The sequence below is a fragment of the Camelus ferus genome, chromosome 7 (assembly GCF_009834535.1).
Source record: "Camelus ferus isolate YT-003-E chromosome 7, BCGSAC_Cfer_1.0, whole genome shotgun sequence".
In the NCBI taxonomy this organism is placed as follows: Eukaryota; Metazoa; Chordata; class Mammalia; order Artiodactyla; family Camelidae; genus Camelus; species Camelus ferus.
This window is the reverse complement of record NC_045702.1, coordinates 43,494,470-43,515,428: the sequence shown is the minus strand read 5'-3', so window position 1 is coordinate 43,515,428 and position 20,959 is coordinate 43,494,470. Positions and strand designations below refer to the sequence as shown.

General features: G+C 49.6%; 1 protein-coding gene and 2 long non-coding RNA genes across 9 annotated transcripts in view; 2 read left to right on the top strand and 1 right to left on the bottom strand.

The window, feature by feature from the left end:
* Positions 1 to 20,959, bottom strand: part of HOXA3 (homeobox A3) — a 45,009-nt gene continuing 24,050 nt past the window's right edge. For 2 of the 6 annotated variants that reach the window (XM_032483812.1, XM_032483813.1), the window contains exons 3-6: positions 19,345 to 19,524; positions 14,995 to 15,077; positions 3,141 to 3,786; positions 3 to 1,744 (exon numbers count right to left, since the gene is read on the bottom strand). In XM_032483812.1, coding sequence (XP_032339703.1) covers positions 939 to 1,744; positions 3,141 to 3,666 — 1,332 coding nt within the window. In that variant the 5' untranslated portion in view covers positions 3,667 to 3,786; positions 14,995 to 15,077; positions 19,345 to 19,524 and the 3' untranslated portion in view covers positions 3 to 938. Of the gene's footprint in view, positions 1,745 to 3,140; positions 3,787 to 6,622; positions 6,760 to 10,945; positions 11,356 to 14,994; positions 15,078 to 17,073; positions 17,096 to 19,344; positions 19,525 to 20,959 lie in introns of those variants that run through there. The other 4 variants (XM_032483814.1, XM_032483816.1, XM_032483817.1 and 1 more) reach the window with 4 other exon arrangements.
* On the top strand, positions 3,797 to 5,602 carry LOC116664910. 2 transcript variants are annotated; one of them, XR_004321451.1, is made up of 3 exons: positions 3,797 to 4,099; positions 4,248 to 4,328; positions 4,587 to 5,602. It is a non-coding gene; the product is annotated as an uncharacterized LOC116664910 (long non-coding RNA). The 2 variants fall into 2 exon arrangements; XR_004321450.1 differs by having other exon boundaries at positions 3,797 to 4,328.
* On the top strand, positions 6,873 to 15,319 carry LOC116664908. The gene is made up of 2 exons (XR_004321448.1): positions 6,873 to 7,005; positions 14,341 to 15,319. It is a non-coding gene; the product is annotated as an uncharacterized LOC116664908 (long non-coding RNA).

Here is a 20,959-nt window from a genome sequence, read left to right as displayed (position 1 = left end):
TATTATTCAGAATAAAAACTTTATTTTTTGTTTTGTTTTGTTTCTCATTTTTTTAATGTGAGCAGCAAGGAATGTAGAACTCTCAAAACAAATCTAGCATTTTTCGCGTTTACAGATTGTTTTTTTTTTTCAGTTTTGCCGGATGTTACAAACCTAAATCACTGTTTTCAAAAGCTGGATCCTCTCTGGTATTATTGCATCATTACCGTTTTTATAAAGGAATTATATTTCCCTTTCAAATAAAATTTTTTCTATGTACGCCAATACACCATTGAACAAAAGGCCCAAGAAACCTTCTGAACAATCAGGGTACAGAATTTCTTTAATATAAATACGAGCGGATGGGGATAAATAATATTTAAAACTTAGATTATTCAATGCTTGCAAAAAAAAAATATAAATAAATCTGACTGTTCACCAGCATACACACACGGAAAGACGTACACTTAGTCATCCTTGCACAGGGAGCCCCTGTTTCAAAGCGCCTTTGATTTTTTTTCTCGCTCTTTACAAGAAGTGCAATTTTTTAAAAAATTAAAAATTAAAAAAAAAGTAATCGCTTCCCCTCGGGAGCCATAATGTACGAACAAATTCACATTGGAGAACTCGGCTAGAAAATCTGTTCATATACCCTGTTTCTGATCAAAGAGTAGAGAAGGTAAAGGGTGCAGGGCCAGCGGCCCAGCGAGGGGCGGGAGAAGATAAATATCGCTACCGATACAGACAGCCATTCCAGCAACCAAGATTGCTACGTCACATAAACTATAAAAACGTGATACCAAAGAAAACAAAACGGGGGAGGGGAGAGGGAGAGAATGGGGAATGGAGGAGAGAGAAAAGGGAGGGGCAGGAAAAACCTTAAACAAAACAGAAAAAGCAAATGAAAAAGAAAAGGGGGGGCGGGGGCACTCTCCTGGCGCGCAGCCCTGAGCCCACCATCACAGATGGGTGAGCTTGGGGGCTTCCTGAATTCTTCCCTGAGAAGGATGGTGGGCGGTAAGGTCCGTGTAGGTGGGGTGCGGCTCCCCTGGCCCGGGCCCGTGATGGTGGCCGCTGCCCAGCGGCCCAGCGCCCCCGTAGTCCATGGCAGCCGAGGCGGCGTGGGGTAGGTGAGTTAGGCCAAAGAGGGGTGGGCCAGAGTTGCTCATGGGTTCCACATAGCTGCCCCCCACGAAGACGGGGCTTCCCTGTAAGTGTGGAGTCCCATAGCTGCCGTTGCCCTGCAGGCCATGCCCATGCGGATCATAGTCGGGTGTGCCCCCGGTGCCCGCCCCCGCCGCCGTGTAGCGCTTCTGTGGGGGCGGCGGGGGTGCACAGCTGGGCAAGGGTGCGGGGTAGGAGGCGGGGGGCAGCCCATAGGCGCCCTGGGGGGGCTTGGAGAAAGGCGGGGGCGACTGGGGCTCATAAGGGACGCTATTAACCAGCGAATGCATAGAGTTCAGATAGCCGCCCGCTCCGGGGGGCACAGGACTGCGACTTGGAGACTGTCCCCCTGATGACGTCAGCATGCCCTTGCCCTTCTGATCCTTCTTGTACTTCATTCGGCGATTCTGGAACCAGATCTTGATCTGGCGCTCGGTGAGGTTCAGCAGGTTGGCCATCTCTACCCGGCGGGGCCGGCACAGGTAGCGGTTGAAGTGAAATTCCTTCTCTAGCTCCACCAGCTGCGCGCTCGTGTAGGCCGTGCGCGCCCTCTTGGACGACGCCTGCCCAGGTGGGCTCTTGTCGCCTGCACAGCTCTCCCCTGCGAGATCAGAGGAGAGAGGAAGAGTGGCATCAGGGGCTGCCCGCAGCCCCTCCCAGCCCCTGACCCAGCCAGTCTCCTCCTTTCTCCAGGCCCCAAAGATTCCTCCATCTGTCAGGGCCCAGAAAGGGAAAGAGGAATTAGAGGCTGTCCTCTGTCCTGGTGGGCAAACAGTGCTGGTAGCTCCTAACAGAGTAAAGTTGCAGATCATAGGCATCTCCAAGGCTGGGAAGGACAGAAAAGCAGAATACCCTGTTTGTTTTTCTGGTCTATATTTCCTTGCTGGGGCCATTCACTTTCTGTCTAATTTATGGACCCTAGGGATACTGGACTGCAAGTTCCCTGTGGCCAATCTCACCATCTTCATTCCCTTCACAGTAACTGGAATATGGGGCACCTAATATACACTCAATAAACTTTTCCCTCTATCACTGTCTGACTGAAGAATTAGACAGTTGCCTCAACTGGCCACTTATTTAATCTACCAAGTGCAGATGCGTGGAGTGGAAGCTCCAATCTGGAAGGCCTTCTTTGCCCAAAGGAAGAGGTCCCATTGAAAGTATTCATTTCTGGTGGGGAGGCCCAGGCCCTTGATGCTGGGTGCTATTAATTAGGACTTCTCCATGTCATCAAGCAGCCGGTTCCAGCTTCACCCACTAATCTTGACCTTCCTTTCCTCCCTGGCCCCCCAAATCCTGGCTCTGGATGACCCGGATACTCAGGCTCAGAGCAGAGCCCTAGCAATTGGAGAAGCCAGGGGCAAAGGAAATCAAGACACTGGGAAGCCCAAGACCCAACACCTATCTTCTACTGGAATCTGGTTCCAGGAGGCCCATGTGGTTCCCATTAGAATGACAAGTCTGCATCCCCTCCCCCAGGAGATCCCTGGCTGCCTTCATTGTACTAAGTCTGAGTAGAGCCTTCCCAGAGGTAAGGCAGCCACTCCATCTGCTGGAGCAAAAACTTAAAAATAGGCTCTGATTATAGGCAGAGCATTGATTCTGATTTGGAGTCCTGCTTTTATTCTGCCACATTTCAGTGTGGAGTAGCTGTCACTGTTTCACTAGAAATGAGGAACTGTGATGAAAAGTGGAGTTCAGGTTTGTTCTGCCCAAAGGTCTTAACTCCACAAAAGGCATTCCAAAGTCACTAGGCCCCACTTGCTCTTAGGTCCAGAGAGACTCTCATCAGGTCTCTTTCTGGGATTTTCCTGAGCACACAGAGTCCTGTCACCTCCTGAGTGCAAAAACTCTCTGGAAACCTTTAAGGGTTTGAGGGAGGAGGAGTGAATTCTTGGGCATGTTTCAGGGCCCCCAGACCATGCTGGCTGTGGCTGGTGTGGCCTGCCCAGCTGGGCACCAGGCTGGAGTACCCTCCTCGGGAAGGCACCCTTTACCTGAGCTGGAGCCGCTGGTTTTCTGCTTAGTGTTTTGCCGAGACTCTTTCATCCAGGGGAAGATTTGTTTGGCCACGGTGGGCGAGTTGAGTAGAGGGCTCTTGGCTGCGCTGGCAGGGGTGGGGTTGCTGCTGGCATTCTGAGGTGGGGAGACTGATGAGGGGGGCGGGGGCGCAGCAGGGATGGGCGCAGGGGGCTGCGGAGGGGGTTGAGGCTGCTGTGGGGCAGGGGGCGCGGCCTGGGGTGGTGGTGGGGCCAGGGGCGGCTCGCCCAGGCCCGGGGGCTGTCTGGGAGGACCGCTCAGGGTGCGCAGACACGCCTCGCTCAGCTCGTGCGCCTTCGGGTGGACCCCGGCATTCGTGGGCGACTGGAGTGAACAGGCCGGTCGGTGGTACTCGCCATCAGCGCCCATTGCCGCAGACGCCGAGTACGGCTGCTGACTGGCATTATAACCGAACCCATTGGCTGCCTGGTAAGGGTAGCCACCGTAGATCGCCGAGCTGTCGTAGTAGGTCGCTTTTTGCATCGCGTTGTTTCAGGATCCTGATCGCACACTCTGACAGGGGCTTGACACCCGTGAGGGCGCACATTGGCACGCCCCCGCGGTCACGTGACGCTCCGCCGCCAATGGCTGCCCCGCGCAGACCTGAGGGGCGAGAATCGCAGCGCCGTGAGGGCTCGGCGCAAATCCATCTTACTCTCAATAGCTAAGTGACATGAAAGCCATAAAAGAAAAAGTGGTCAGCAATATTTAGCAGCACGACTTGGCCCCGGGCGCAGAGAGCCACGCTATAAAAAGCCGCTGGAATTTACTGGCAGCTACAAATATTTGCTTAACTTGTGCCTGGAGTTGGGGGGTTTTCCGGGGAGTGAGGAGGAGAGTGAAAGGTCCTTGGAAGCCGGGTCTCGGGAGCTGGAGTCCAAAAGGAGAAAGGCCTGATGGACTAGAAAGAAACAGGGTCGGGATCCTTCTTTTCCAGGGAAGAAGAAACAGGGTGTCTCTTCGTCACGGCTCCTTGGATTTCTCCCCTCTGGGGATCACGCGCAAGGGGCGAGGGGGTAAAGGTGAGATTGGGTCACCAATTTTTCCTCCAATTCTCTCTTTAGAACTGATACTTGCCAAAAGAATCATGATGTGTGGTGACTTCCCATCCAGGCCCTTCTTGGACCGGCCAGCACCCTAGAGAGGTATGCACAATTTTTTTTTCAGGCAATAGCCATACTCAACCCTGCTGGATTTCAGAAGCTGAGCTTGTTAGGCAGTTAATCTACACTTGTGAAGGGATATGGTCTACCTCTTCCAAAGAGCCCCTTGTGGTCAAGGAGAGGAGAGAGAAAACTTTGGATGGAACATCCTGTGGGGAGGGACCAACACCACCATTCCCCTCCAGGAAGTCACTCAAATCTTGGACAATTCTTTACTCCTTCTCTCTCCCTATTTCTCAGGCAGGTCCCAGCAGGTCACTCCCAGCTCTTTTCCCCTGCTACAGAAGGTCCCCAGACCTTCCTGCCTTGGACTTTCCGAGGTGCTGTTATTCAGGGCAACTATCAAATTCTACCTGTTAAAACATGATGGATTAGAGAAAAAAAAAATCCACCAAGAACCTGAAAAACCAGCGTTCATCTCCATGACCACGGCTTGAACTCTCCTTCCAACTTAACGATAATAGATTCTGACCTAGAAACTGCTATGTAATTTGATGTATGGGGGTCATTTAACTCCGGACGAGGGATGGAAGCACAAGCCATAAAATGCTGCCAGGGTTCCCTGATCTTTGTGTGCTGTTGTTGTTGTTGTTAATATTCCTTGGCCTTTTTACCTGCTTTAGAAACACCAAGTACAGGACAAACGTGGAAATCTAAAAAGCAATTGAAAGTCTTCTCAACCCCTTTTTATTTAGGAAGTGGACTACAAAAGTGAAATCTATGTTTTATTTTTGTTTTCACCTTTTCTTGGTTAACCTCTGGTTCTCAGCTCAGAAAACTTCGATGTGAGTTCATATAGTTCCCTCCCAATCAGAATTTTAGTCTCCCTGGCCATTTAAGAAAATTACAAATTTTCTTTATGACAAATTCATTAAGAAAATTGTTTACACTTCTATGTTTCAACTATGTGTATTTGAGTCCTGGAGTTATTCAAGTCTTCCAGGAATAGCAGACACTTTGTTAACTAAAAAAATTAATGTAATAAGCATCTACCAGTAGATGATTATAATTTTGTTTTTAATAATGGGCTCCTTTAGATTTCATTATTAAACCAACAATCTGCCCAACATCTGGAAAACAGGCACAATTAATTTTCCAGAACCTCAATTAAAAATTACAGCAACCCTTATCCGGAGTTATTGTATGTGATCTTGAGCCCTGGAGTATTGTTTCTCTTTTGGAAACAGATAGGAAGCTACAGATACCATGGTTAAAAGTAAATAAATGATAAAATAAAATTTAAAACAGAATAGCAATTTAATGTCTTAGTTTCCTGTTCTTTCACTGAAAATAGTTCCAATTACATTTGGCAGTGTTAATGTCTGCCATCATAAATTTTTAAGATACTGGGCTTGTGTAAAATAAAACATCAGGTTAAGAAAATTACTCCAGACACTTGAACAGCAAGATATTAGATAAAACAAAATTAAGTTGATTTTGAACATGCAATATTTCAAGCGACTTGCTAATCCATTATCACAAGCTACACCAGCCTGCTGCTTAGGTCTTTCCATTAAGTTGTGCATTGTCTTGTAAAATAACAAAAATACCCTTAGAACTCTAAGAACATACAACAACCTCCTAAACTTAAAATGTGAATTCACCTTGTAAATCCCACCAAAGTCCCTCCTATTGTTTGAGTCAGCAGATAACCACCTTGGGACACACATAATCCACAATTCCCCCTCGCTGCCCCAACACAGCCCCTAAAGTTTGCAACCTAGTAAAGAAGTTGTAGATTTGCCAGCCAGGAAACTTTGCTTTGCACCCCTAAGCAAGGGCTGGGGATGGGAGGAGAGTCTCCTGGAAAGATGTGTTTCTGGACAATAACCCCCAGGTGCAAGAGCTGAAAGAGGGCTAAGGAGGCTAAACTGAGTTACAGGAAGCAAGCCCTATTGTCTCTCTGGAAGATCTGCCCAAATTCAACCTTTTACCTTCAGGCACCGCTCCCTTCTTCCACTTCTGCCCCTTCCTCTGCCTGCCCTCACCCCGAGTTAAGCGGAAACAACGGGTAAGAGCCCCCGCATCCCTTTGCCCACCCCTTCCTCTCTCCCCAACCCCGAAAAGTTGAGGCTGGACTGGGGGAGAGAGAAGAAGTGGGGGCGGGGATGGGAAAGCGGCCTGAACTCGAAGTGTAAGGGTATCAGTCACTGCCGGGAAGGAAGCTCCGGCTTGTGAACTCTTCTTGAACCGAGATTTAAGTCTGCAGCCATAAATCACCGAGACGTAAACTCCGCCATTCAGCGCTGAGAGCAGCCGGTTGTGGCCCTGCTTACCTTAACTTCTGACGAGCGCTGCGAGAGTGGGCTCGGGCTCGGGCGCAGGCTTGGGATCCGGCCCCCGGCCCGGCTTGGCGGCCCGGCCGGGTCCCCTCGGCGCGGGATGGGCACCGACCCTCAGCATCAGCCGAGACGGAGGGCGGGAGGGAGACCCTGAGGCCCGGACGCCGCGGCGCAGAGCGTGGCCGCCTCACTGCTCCAGCACGGCTCGCCCAGGGCGGACTGGGGCGGCTCGGACCCCCCCTCCCACCCCCACTACCCACCCTCCCTCCCCTCCCCCCTACACCCGCCCCCTGCCCTTCCCGAGGGCAGCAGCCGCGGCCTGGAGATAAGCGCTAGCGCGGCGCGGGGCTCTGCCTGGGCTAGTGGCACCGACTTGGGTATGTTTCTTATGAATATTACACGCGGAGCAGCGTCTGGTCGGGGGGTGCGATGGGGGGTGCTTGGGGCGGGCGGGAGGGGAGGCCAAGGCTCTGGAGGAGCGCGGGCCGGTGTGGGGGATGGGGCTGAGGCGAGGGGAGGGACAGGAGCGAGAGGGGGAGCTCGGTGGTTGCGGGAGGAGGGTAGCCTCCCCCCAACCCCAACCCTCGCCCTCTCCCCGCTCCTAGGCGTCTCTAAAGTCCAGGAAAATTATGCTAATGAGGACAAACGGCTCTCACAAAGGGGCTCTCTTGCTGGCTCTATTAGGAATCGGTTTGAAAAACCACCTAACCCTGTGCCCTGGACATTTCCAGTTGTGGGGCAAAGGGAAAAAGAGAACCAGAATAGAGTTCCCCAGACTTTGAGCAGTTTAACTTACTTGCCAACCCCAACCCAAGAACCTCAAAGTCAATCTCTGGGGGCCCGGGATGGGCCTCCATTCTCGGAAGAACTCCCCAAGACCCAACTGAGCTGTCTCTGGTTATATTTTTAGGCAGCAACCCTTGAAATCCTGGTAGCCAGGAGGAAAGTAGCCTGAGGAAGATGCAGTTTATGGGGCAGTGAAATGGGATGTTCTGTGCTCAGGTACACACAAAGGTGCTAGAAACTCCGTTCTCCAGCTCTTCTGTGCCCATTTCACAGTACAAACATGCAGCTCACTCTCAGGCAAAGACAAACTCTGACCCCAACAGGAATCCACATCTATACTTTCTCCCCTAATTAGTGATAGGCACGCTGAGCAGAGAGGCCCGGTGTACCCGGCAATATTGCCACAACTTTAAGGAGGATGGTCTTTCTCCCTCCTAAAGCTTCTTCAACTCCCCAGATTCAAAACTGAACTCTGCAAGGATATGTGTGTGACAAAAAGAGAGAAATGGAGCTTTCGTGTAATTCCAAGGTGTCAACGGCCGGACCTTCTCAAAGGAAGGTGTTAAAAATATAAGTAGTATGTTTAAACTGTCAGGGAGCCAAAGTGTCACCTTAGAGCAAAAACAAAGCCAAGGGAAAAGGGAGAAATCAAAAAGCACTCCGGGCCAGGGTGGCCTCATGCATACCAATGGTTTTTGTCATTTATGGCTGGGCAAGATTTATGACTCGGCGCCCCAAAGCTGTAAACAGAGCACGAAACAGCAAACACTTGCTCCTTATGGCATATTGCTGCAGCACAACTTGAAAGGGGGAGCCGGGCCGCGTAGGAGGCGAGAGCCGGCCGCAAAAATCCGCTGGGCGGCATTTTCTCTTCAAACCGGCTGGGTCGGATGTGGCATTTGAAGAAAGAAGGCGTAGGTCAATAATCAACCCGCACTTTCTCCTCCAAACTGCTGACGCGACTCACCGCCTTCTCAGCTAAGCCAGCTGCAGGGAAGGCATGCACTCCGTGAGAACCTACCAGGGAGAGGAAGGCCGGGGCCGAGGGGGCCCAGGGCGCCGTGGTGAGGGCTGGGGCGCCCGGGGCGCATACCTTTCCATCTGTGCCAAAACCGGGCCGGCAAAACGCGGAGACTGGACACCGCCGAGCCGCAGGAGCCCAGGGCAAGGGGAGCCCAGGGAAAGCCGGGGCCTCCGCCTGAGCCCGACTAAGTGGCCTCTTGGCCGACAGCTGCTGCGGACAGAAATGGGGCTCCGACCTCAGGACTAGGGGCCGGCAGCCTGACACGCAAATTGCTGGGGTTCAGGCCTCTGCTGAAATCCAAAGGACTGGCTTTTGGAGCTAGGCAGGTGAGGTGATTTAAAATAATAACGTATAATATCTGAAGGGTTTTTATTGTCTTTTAAAAGGAAAATACCTTGTCGATTCCCAGCGTCAGAAATCACCCTCCGCTGCCGTTGCGCTCTTTCTAGGCAAATCCAGCAACAATTCACTCGGCTCCGCCAAAACCACTGAGGTTTTCTTTGGGGAGAGGACCTCTTGACTCCCCCAATACCCCAAGTCCCATGCCCCCCATCTTTTGCCCGGGAGGATGAGAAGAAAACATTTTCTCAGCACTAGAAGAATATTTGAAAGAGCGGAGGTGTGCTGGTGCCTCTCCACCCTTCACAGTGTTCTCCCTGTGAACTTGTCGCGAGGGCCTCGGGTGGGTCCTAGGCTGGCTGTGCACCCAAGGAGGAAGGTGAGGAATAACTGTTGGCAAGAAGAGGCATGGAAATCCCAGAATGGGGAGAAAGATCAATGAGGAAATATGCTTGCCTTTGAGGGTTAGGCTGGCATTTTGAGGGTAAAAGAGGACTATCTTTTTTTTTAAGCTATAGTTTAGCTATAATGGAGTGGCTTTAGCTCTTTCTGTGGAGGAAAAACCAACTGCTTCTCTATAAACACCACTATTGGCTTCTCTTTGTGCACACTTTCATACAGAATCAGCTTGAGAGTCCATCCTTAGATATTTATTCCACTTGCTGGCACTGAAGTGACAATAAAAAGATGCCTTTAACAAACCTCTATTCCCTCTCTCATTCTTTCTAGCGAAACTATATTATTTATGAGTCTTTAACTGGGTCAAAAATGCGCCAGAACTGGGTCATAAATCATATGAAATGCTGACAAGTAATTGAACAGCAATTAAAGCTTACATTTTATTTCCAAGGGGTGTTTTAGAGCACTTGAAACGGCCTCAGTTAAACACGGTTACCGCCTGGGCCAGTAGCAGGGGAGGGCTGAAGCAGCCCTTCCATCTGGAGAAGTAAATCCCACTCAAGTAGGGGAAACCTGATTTGATTTTTTTTCAAGTGCAGAAAGAAAGAAGATTTTTTTAAGTCAGGGGATAAATCCGATTCCTGATTCCTTGTAAGCACCCTTTTTCTCTGCTCCAAGAGCTTTAAGAGCAGAGGAAAGCAAAGTTTCCCTCACCTTTTTAGGGAGTTTCCATCCTTCCCAGGAGTGCTGGGTCCCTAAAGCCCAATTAGCTCCGGCTTTCCCAGCAATTTGGAAGCACACTGTTTAACTCTCATCTGCCTCCATCCTGGCTACAGCACCGTTTCTGGACCTCTGAAGCCATTGAGACATTTGCCTCTGCTTCCTACAGACCCTGCCTTCGGAATTCCCTCTAGCCCTGTCCTCCAACTCTCCACATCAGGTTGGTGGGGTGTACAACAGGGTGCCCAAGCCTTTCGCATTATTAAGCCCAAACTCAGCTCCAGCTCCCTCCTTTCTATGTCTCCTGAATGTTAGAATAACAGAGTTTCTGGGCATCCAGCATGCTTGCCCCCACCCTAAGCCTTTCCTAGATTTGCACTGTCTTTCTCCACCCCCTGCTTGAGCAGAAGGTGCTCCAGGAAACAATGGCTCCTCCTCAGGGTCTGGCTCCTTCAGTCTGGCAAGTGGAAAAGTGCATCCTGCAACCCAGCACTGAACAAAGTAGCCTGAAGCATCATCAATAAAATGGCAGCGCATCTGTACACTCATTGATTTCTCTCCCAGCTGCTCTGGCTGTGCAAGTCAGCCCTCACCCTCCATCCCGCCGGCAAACACGGCAAACGCGGCTACCCAGGAAGCCATTCCCTTTCTCATTCACCCAGCCCCCACCCCCTCCAGGCAGTGGAGTCCAGCAAGCGCAACACGGGCCACCTTGGCCGGAGCGGGCGCTTCGGGACCCTCCCTCTGCCTGGGGCTCAGCTTCTGGGACTCAAGTCCCTCTGCAGTGGACAAAGCCACCCAAGCATTGGAGGCCACCAGGCCCACCTAGTAGCCCCCAACTGCTCTTTCTTTACATCCCCCCAACACTTTCCAGGGAATTAAACTCAGTCTGAGGAGCTACTGGGGATCTTTCAAATGCTTTCGGTTCTAAAGGAGAAACAAAAGAAGAGAAGCACAGAGGGTCCTGTCCCTGAACCAGGGTCTCCTCGCCTGACCTTTGTCTCTCACAGCCATAACTCACTCTAGATATGAACAATCAACGGAAATACCTTAAAATAAATTCCATCCTCCCGGTGTGGCCTGGAATCCCATCGGCTAGCTTGCCCAGAACTGCTCCATGAGCGCTGAAAACTGCAACCCGCTAGGAGAGTGCTCTCCAGAGAAGGGGAAGGAGAAGGAGGAGGTGGGTGCGTGGGGGTGGGGGAAAAAGCTCTCGCTCTGTAGAGAATCTAGAAAACGTAATCACAGATGAAGCCCGCCTGGGTCTCCGCTCCAAATGCCACAATAATGTGCTGTATTATGTGCTCACGTGGTCATACGTCAACTTAAATCCTTTTATTTGAAATAGGGAATCACTGAAGGAACTAGATTTGCTAGCAGAACATTTAGCTTTCAGGGAGGGGAAGTGGGGGACCCTGACCAGCAGTAGGGAATAGTTTTGTCTAGGGCAGTGGGACTCTGGGGGCACCTCCCCGCCCCACCCCACCCACACCAACACATGCCACACAAAGCCACTTATCTCTGCTTAAATTTCTTTACACCCAATCCAAACACAAGGGAATAGCAATCCTGTCCCCATCCTTACAGTTCATGTAACTTTCCTTACAGGCTTCCACTCACAGACAAGCTGAACTCAGAACATCCAAGCACCAGTCTCCCCTGGCCCACTGGCCAGTACATCAAAAGGCAAGGCACAGATCCCTGTCTCCAGAAGAAAACCCAGTAATGACTGGCCTAGTCAGTGGACTCCCTAATGGCCTGCCATTGTATGGAGTTTGCTAACACCCACACCATACACCACACTCATTGGAGAAACCCAAAAGGCCCATAATTACCTGACAAAAGGCTCAAGCACTTCCTCCAAGTCCAGTTGGGTTTGTTTAATGGTAGCCCCCTAGAAGAGAGATGCTTGGCTCTAGAGTGGAGGGTCAGAGTTTTGTAAAACCTGGAAAGACCAAGTACCCTGGCTAAACCTGCACTTAATCATTTCCTCAGTGCATAGCTGAGTGATACATGAAATTATAGGCTTCTAATGATGAAAAATGTAAGAGGAAATGATTTAATTGTCTCTTCAAGAGAGAAAAAAAGGAACCAACCTTTGCTGGCATCCCTTGAATTAACCTACAAGACAACCTAGGACACTCTCTGCAGATGGGTCCACTCCCCCAAGACAACTCTCTGTCAACCATCAGAAACTGAACTGGACCAACTTTGCTCAAGAGGATCCTAGCATTCCCCTGCTCTCACCCTACTCCAACTCCTGCCTTCTTCTAGGTGACACTGCCCACTGTCAAGCTCTCAGGAGCCCTCTAAAAATTTCCTCTTTTCAGGTCTTAGTTTCTGAACTTGGGGAGTGCTCTGAGGTGGTGAGATCCTCATGCCATATTCCTTTGTTCCTTGAGTGGGTCTTCAGCTGGCTTGGCCTCCCTAAGTGTGAGGACTCACTTGTAGCAGCTGCAGGAAGCTGTGCATGATTCCTTCCCCCCACTCCTACCCTGCAGAGGAACAGAGGGGCCTGGTGAGAAAGTAAGGCCTTCCGTAAAGGAGCCTGGTCATGGGGGTCTCCAAATCAGAAGGGCAATAAAAGAGGAGACCTAATCCCTTGGAAGTGAGCCCTGGTCTAAGCTGGAGGCAGTGTTCTAATAAGGTTCCATCTGTGGGATAGCTGGGAGAGAACCTCTAATGTGAACCTTCCCAGTTCTGACCTAAGCCACAAGCTAGAAAGTGACAACTCAGAGTGAAAACCTGCTTCTCTCAGGTTTGGGGGTAAGGGACAGGACCAAAGACTGGTTTCAAAAATGCACTCTCCAGTCCCCCCCAAGGACTCAGACAACTAATGCACTGTCCTTTGCTCCTCTTATCCCTTCTACCCACACAATTTCACACGGAGCTCCTCAGATAGCCTGGCAAACTCCCCTCCCCCACAACCAAAGTTTCTGCAGAGGCTTTAACTCAAAGATGAGAAGGGGCCCCCTTCAGAACTCTCAGAGCAGTCTGGAGCAAACCAAACTCCCAAGGCAATAAATCAATAGGAGAAGCCTTTGGTACTGCTTCAGAGAAATGCCTTAACGCCAGCAGGGCCCAGCAGCATCTCAGCTCCAGCCAGGAGCCTCTATGCTGCTGTTAACAGCCCAGTTAATGCTTCAACTGCTGTTTAACAATTAACATTAACAACTTGGGGTGGGATGGAGTGATTGGGTGGGATGTGAAAGGAAAAATCTGAGCAAGTCAAAGGAAATTTAACTTTTGAGGTTGAAAACGGCTTCCCTAAGAGAGATCTTGGTTTGGCAAACCCCCAGGGAACCAGCAGCTGAGAGTCCTCCTTCACCACTCCGAAACCCAGCTTCCTGGAGCAAAGCTGTGGGCCTTTTATAGTTCAATTCCAGAGAACAAGAACAGAGATGCGCAAGTATCTATCCCCAGGTTGGGAAACCCAGCTGCCAGTACCCCCTCTACTGACTCCCCACATCCCCAACCTGGCCAGGACTGGGGACACATGCCCTGGATCCACACACCAGAGCCAAAATAGCCACAAAGTTGTCTTGGAAGGAGCAGGTGACCAAGGATACAGAGCTTTAGTCAATATTTGCAAGGCTGTTGGCAGATTAGCTATATCTGTATTCAAACACTGCAATCTGATTTCTCTGTCAAAAATACACTTAACATTTTTCTCCCTTTTCTTAACTCTAGTGGTCTTTCTACGTAGCATCAGGTAAGGCCCTCTTAGCCCACTTTGTGTGTGTGTGTGTGTGTGTGTGTGTGTGTGTGTGTGTGTGTAGGTTATAGATCATTATTTAACATGAGGTATTTCCTGTGGGTGCAACTACAGTACAAATAGGCTCCAGGTTCTCTGGACACATATGGATGTGTGTATCATTTTATACGCATGGCCACAGACCCCTGCAACTATTTATACATGCAGTGTGGTTCTGTTGTGTGCAGAGATGCAAATCGTAAGTACACACTGCGTTGCAAATCCCTGAAATGCTCCGTCTATCCTTGGTATAAATAGACATACAGTAGCTGAGAAAGTAACCATCTTTACTATTACTCTGTTTACTTCCTATCTGATAAAGTAATAATTGTATCTGGAACACAATATCAGCCCTAGAGCATCACTGAATAGCATGTTTTGATTATTTAACAACCTGATATATACCGTGGTAGCAGATTTTAAGGAAGACTGAGGCCTAGGGAATAGAAAACAAAATCTTGGAAAACTTCAAAAAATAAGTAATTCCTGAAAGAATAAAGCAAATGCATTCCTTCATCCTGAGCTTCTGAAAGCTATTCCAGCAGCCCCTCCTCCAAATAGGCACAAAATTTATGGATCTTTTACAAGGTAATAAACCACAGTAATTACCTCCTTGCATCCCAAACTAAGAGAACAAATTAAGCCAGAACTTGAAAAGAATTTTAAAGAGTTTTCCCTCGTTCCAAATAGGAAAAGAAAACGCCGAGACATAGAAAACCCATGCTTTTCCAGTTGGAGGAACAGCGGATCAACCCGGCTAAAGGAACTGAGAAGCCCAGCTGCCTGTGATGTTCTACACATTTGAAATACAGCAACTTCCCCCTACCAAAGAAAGGCAAACGGATAGGAGAAACTGAAAGGCGGCGAGACAAGTTTCCTCCACGCAGAGCTGAGACTGAAGACGATCATCTAACTGAGTCTCCGCAGGCGCCACGAACAGTGGACAAGGAGAGCGGCCCACGCGGCGGCGGCTGCTGCGCCGGTGGCCTCGACTTGCTTTTGCCCTGCTGTTCCGTGTGGCGGTTTGTCTAGGGCTTGCGGGAAGAAACAAACACACCCTTCTGATACCTTCCTTCCCCCTACAGTACACACATCTTTGGTCTCTGCAGCCGCCCCTCCCTCAGGACGCTGGCTTTGGGGCAGACTCTTTGTCCGCCCGAAGCCCCGAAGCCCCGCATTCATAGGACATACAGCTGAGTGGAACCAGCTCCCAAACTCCTCCGAAGTTAAACATTGACCGCACTTCTTTCAAAGGGCAAAGGGATGCGGCTGCCAGGGAAAGTAAACTCACAAAGGCCCGGGCGCAAAGCCTGGCGCAGTGAAGAGTTTTGGTGCAGCGCTTACCTCGAAAGATGTCGAAGACTGAACCAGAGAGTGTCTCCAGCTCTGGGAGCTCAGGGAACCGCTGTTTCCGGTGTCCAGGCACTCTGCGGACAAATAAACAGCAGAGGGTGAACGGTGGCTGCGGAGGAGGAAGGGAGTTGGAGGATCGGAGTCGGAGGCGCGGGCAGCGCGGGCGCCAAGGTGGCCCCCAGGGTGACGCGGACACGAAGGAGTCGCCAGGGCACTCGTCCATGAGGCGCACTCATTGCTCGAAAGGTTCCAGTCTACAAATGGCCTGAAGATGGTGATTTATTTTTGTAAAATAAATACATACTCCATCTCCGCACCCACACTCTTCTTTTTCTTTCTTTGGGTTAGGGGAGGAGAAAGGGGAGCGGGAAGAAAATAGACCAGGCGGTGGAAGACGGAAAGGTGGAAGAAGCTTTCTGTTGGTGCGGCCGGCTCAGCAGCAAGAGTTCCTCACGCACCTCAACTTGGGGATGTGAATGCACGCTTTATTTTCTTTTGCTAACAAAGGGAAGCCTTGTCCGGGAGCATTCAATCACGGACTCTCCTGAAACCTCACTAATAGTATTCATTTTTGTTTGGCGCGAAATCAGACCCGGGTTCAGTCCATGGACCGGAGGGCAGTCTTGAGAGGTTCATTCAAGCCCTGGGACGTCACTTCTGGGTCCCAGTGGGCTGGCAGGACTACCACAGCACCCAGGTCCTCAGAGTAGGCTAAGTATGATCGCTGGAAGTAGGGGAACCTGGGAAGGAAGCGAGCATCAGACAATACCGGCCCCAGAGGCCCTACCCAGCCTCCCTTTGCTCAGCGGGCCCTGAGCTGCACCAAGCCCTAATTATGCTGTCGCCTCATCCCTCAAGATGTTTGCAACCTTCTTTTGCCCTCTAACTAGCAAATGGTCAGCCAAATTTGGGGGGGGGGGGATGTGGGAAGATACTGAGGAGGGGCAAAGAATCTTCCTGGGTGCTGGGCCCTAGAGAGAAGTCCTCTGCTGGGCTAGGGACTTTGTGGGGTCCGATTGCTTCCATAGTCCTGTCCTTGTCCCATTACCCCTTCACCCAGATCTGGGCAGCCTCCCCAAACTCTACCCTGCCCAAATCAGCCCTAGATGACTGTTCTGTGTCCATGCAATCCTGCTGATAGCCAGGAGAGGCTACCAACAAGTAACAGGTCCCCTGACCCTCAGGCTTCAAGGCCTCATAGCACACTGAACAAGTGGCCGCACACCAGCAGCTAGCTGCCCTCTGCTACCACCTCGAAACTGCAGCCCCCACCATCCATCAGACACTTGGGATTCAGAATGCATGCTGGGCCCCTTTCTCTTGTTCATACTTGCCCTCTGTGTCCCCACAGGGAGTGCCCCCTGGCCTTGGGGACCTGGTCTGACCCTGGGCAAGGTGGGGCTTAGCTACCCTGCACATTGCCACTGAACTTAGACCCGGAAAGATGCCTTACGCCACCATCCACTACCACACACACCTCACCCCTTGACGCTTAGGAGTATTGTAATTATTATGGTTATTATTATTGTTGCTATTTCCTTATCCCCAAGTCAAATATTCAGGGCTGCTGCTCCCCATAAATCGTTCAGACTAATGAGTCACAAAGAGATGCTGCCTAGGTTTCTCCCTCTGCAATGGCCGCTGCCGCCGTAGCTTCTCTCTCGGCGTTTTTGGCGCTCGCTTGCTCCCTCGCTCGCCCGGCGCGGGTGATTTATGAACACCGGGAAAATTGAACAAAGCCGCGCACCCGTCCTGTGGTATCTCTGCAGTCTTCCCCGATGTGAATCAGAACATTACCAACTGTCTGCGCATCCGTCCCACTTCATCACCAAAGCCAAGATGTGACCGCAGAAATCCCGAGCCCCAACTCACGTTTCCCTGGTCGCCGTGCAATCCCCAGACTCGCAGAAACCCTGCAGGAAAAGCCCCAAGACCAAGTGTGGGCCTGCCAGCTCCGGTCCTCCCCGCTGACCGGCTCTCTCCACCCCTCCTGAAGGAGTTAAAAAGCCTTTGGATATAAATCTGAGGTTGTGTGCTTTTAAAAATCAAATAGGAAGTTGGGGGACTCACTTCTGAGAGATTCATTCCTAGTGAGGCCCTGACGACTCCAATCCATTCCTGACGATCCGCATTAATTATTTAATGAGTCACGTGACTTCAGAGATTACAATTTCAGTATCTCCCTGGAACAGACGCTACACCTTTATCTCCTGCAACCAGGGTCGTTGTTTGGCTATTTTAGTTCCCAGGTCTCCGGATCACAGATGCTCTTGCCCGGCTCCCAGGCAAGCCACTGACATCGAAATCCCTGGGCAAGAATTAGTCATGCCAGGAGAACTGTAGACAGTGGGGTGCCCAATTCTCTCCCAGGCACACTGCCATCCATTCCCTCCTGAGCCCAGAGGTCAGCCCACCTGTCTCAGCGCTTAGCTAAGGCCGTTTAGTCACAAAATCTGCCTCTCTGCTTCAATTTGGTAGCTCACCAGGCAAGAACCAACCCTTCTTCCCTGGCCGCTCCACACCTGTGGCTGTCTGTTTCAAGTGTAAGCCCAGATGCATATGTTCATGCCAGGCAGAATAGGCTTCTGCAGAGAAGAGATGTCAATTCACTTACCTCTACCCAAGGTGAGACCAAAGACTTTATTCAATCTACACATTCATTAACACAAAGAACATTCAGGGGTAGGGGGAGCACTCAGCTGCCTCAGTTTCCTCATTGGTAAACTGAGAAGACAACCAAAATGGCCTCCAGATCTCTTTTACTTTGCACATTGCTTCAATCTGGGAATCTCTCTGAGTCTCAGGAATCAATCCCAGCGAGAATGGGACTGCCCTGAAAGGGGGAGGTGAGGCGGGGTTATTCCATGAGTTTGGGACATTAAGAAGAAATGCCCGAGTTCCAAGACTGAAGTTTCAGACTAGAATGTTTCACAACAGCCCCTGCAGCCTCCATGATGCTATCACGGGGTTAGAACACACTCCTCCTTCCCAGCTTGTACTCTTTGAGAGAGGAAGCAGAGTTATTCTTGGGCCAGCATATAGTACAGAGAAGGGGCAAGAGGAGCAGCTGTTGGGAAAGGTGAACCTGTGTTCTTCAATACTGGACTGCAGCTGGGGATGCAGAAACCAAGAGAATGCAAAGAACAGCCTATTGCCTGCACAGAACGGACTCATTCACATGGGGAGTCCCAGGTTTCTGTTTGCTACATTGATTCTTTGAGGTTTTTCTTTCCTTCCATTCTAAGGAGTCATTTATCTGTTTCTAGGTTGAAACCACTGTAGGAAAGGCAGTGGTGAGAAAAGCAGCACAGTTTGGAAGATCAGGGAAGCAGGGGGAAAGAGGAGAGATGGTGATACCCACCCCACGGGGAGGAGGCTGAAAGGTGGGGGGAGGGGAATGAGGGCACCCTGGGACAGTTGAATAAAAAGTCAGAGATGCTGTGCAGAGAGCCCACTCCCCATATATCTAGGTAATCTTCCCAGGAGCTCCATCCTGGGTATTAAGTACTCTACTATGCCTGTCACAGTTGAATTCCTGCTGTAATAAAACACCGGGTATATCGTAGATTTCAGCAAAAATAGGAAAGAGATCCTACAAAGTGCCATTTTTCTTCAGGGGGGAGAGTGTTAAGCACTTAATTCAAACTGTGACCATTAAAGTGTCTCTTATCCGATTTAGGTTGATTTCAGATGTTGACAAAACTTTTATCTCTGGAGTCATGCACAGTGTGGCTCTGTGACTAAAGCAGATGAGTATGTATTAGAGGGAAGGAAGGAAAAAGAGAGAAAGAAGAGGGGAGCATGTATAAGGGTCATTTTGGTAGAATTATAGAGCTTACACAAAATACTGTCTTTAAAGGTCAAGGGTTTGAGGGGCCAGTAGGGTTAGCTTTAAAAAAAAAAAAACAATTAATGAGATAGAAAATTTGTCCTCTGGGTGAACTCTCATGGTTGCCCTAGCAAAGGGCAGACAATGCACGATTTTGAAGCACAAAGTGGGATTTTCTAAGCTGTTATAACAAGCTCCCTTAAACCAGATCTGAAACAGGCAAAACACTTGAAGAAATGACATAATCATCTGGATCACTGTGGATAATTTTAGCTTTGTAAAACTTAACAATACCTTAATAAGCAAGACAGTTTGGGCAAAAACTTGCCATTTGTCCTGGAATATTAGAAAAACAAGCCTGAGTCTCTCTCTTTCTTGCTTTCATGGATAGGCTCAGAATAAGTGAAAGAAAGTTACCTCTTTCACCCCCATACAAGTGCCTGCGGTATGAAGCTAATGAATGCCCCTGTACCCTCCTTCCTTCCCTATCAAGGAGAAATATAAGAATTTACCTTAAGTGATGATAATCTGCCATTTGAGGTTTTGCAGCTTGACATTCAATTTCCACCAAGAATCCAGGCATTTTTTGAGCAGACAGTGAAGATGCTGAGTCTTTGCCCGAGACCACATTATTTGCAAGAAGATCCCTCGCTTCTCCATAGACTTTTCCCAGAGAAGGCCTTTCAGAATTGCTGTTGAATCACAAAGAAGTATTTATTGTATAAGGTGATTGATGATTCCTCAGAAAATTGCTATTTTCAGGGTGATTTAATTTCGTTTTACAAGTGCGTGTGGTAGGGGGAGGGATAATAAGTTTTAGCAGTAGTCACAGTGCTTCCAGAAATCCCTGGCACCCGTTCACGCCTTGTAAGATGCACTTTATGCCAGGTTTGGCCTGACTGGGGCAGGAGTGTATTTGTTTGCCCCTGAATTTTCTTGGGGAGAAGAGGAGGGCCCTCAGAGACTAACTGTCCATTGCTTTTCTCTGGAATTTGGTTTGCTCCCAGGTAGACAACTGATCGCCCTTGCCTGTATCACACACAGGGCATCAGAGGCGAAAGGGGTAGCAGCGCTGACCACTGGCTAACGGTTAGCCACTGACGGAAAAAGCCTCTGACAGTGCAGAGGTAGGTGAGTGCCCCCTCCCATCTGTGCTAAAATTATTACATAAACTAAAAACTACACTAATTCAAGGCCAGGTGACATTTCTAATATTCTGGGGATAGTGTGTGCTGGTTTTCTGAATCTTTTTGCAGAGCAGTCCCTTCAGTGACAACCAAATCTAACTTCTCTTTTCTGATTTGTAAATCAGTAAACAAATACTAGGGCTATGGAGATTGAGAAGTGGGTTTTGAGTTCAACCTTTTGAATCTAGATCTCTAGGCTGGGCAGAAAGTTCTGAGAGCATGTGAGGAAGGTGACCCTAGTTCAGAGTTTGGCTTTCTTCCAGCACCTAATACTCCCAGATCTGCCTTGCTTGGGGCACATTTTAGGGTGCCATGATGCTTCTTCTTTCCTTAGAAGAAATTTTGGAGGGTGTACTGGGAAAGTTTAGTTTATTTTGAAAGCTCTTGCTTCAAAGAAAGAAACAAATAAACAAACAAACAAAAATCCCAAGCTGTAGTTAGTGACGAGAACCTTAAAAACAACCAAGAAACAAAAAACAATCTCAACCCTTTGCACAAACTATTTTTTATCTCCAGGGAAACAGGCAGATTAAGTGTGAAGGTGCAATAAATACCAAAGGGACCACTTCTTTCCAAGTGTGTTCAGAGTTCAGCGTGTAGAACAGCTGCAGAAACTCCTGGGCCCACAGCACTGAGCGGTTTCACCTTTCATTGCAGGGAAGGACACGTTTCTATGCCTTACACAGACTTGAAGCCTGAAAGCCTGGCCAAGTTTGGGAAGAAGAGGAGCCCTCTCAGAGCTCAAGAGCCTTCCTACTCTTTGGAACTTTTCCCATAGTGGGTCAAACTCGACAAGAGTTCAGCTCAAGTTGAACACACTCGTACAAATTATGGGAGCAGTCAATTCAAGTGAACACAACTCAAGCCATCTACAGGACTTTTACATGCAAGGTCAAACATCTCAATCCAGAAAATTTTTTTCTTAAATTAAAAGTAAGAA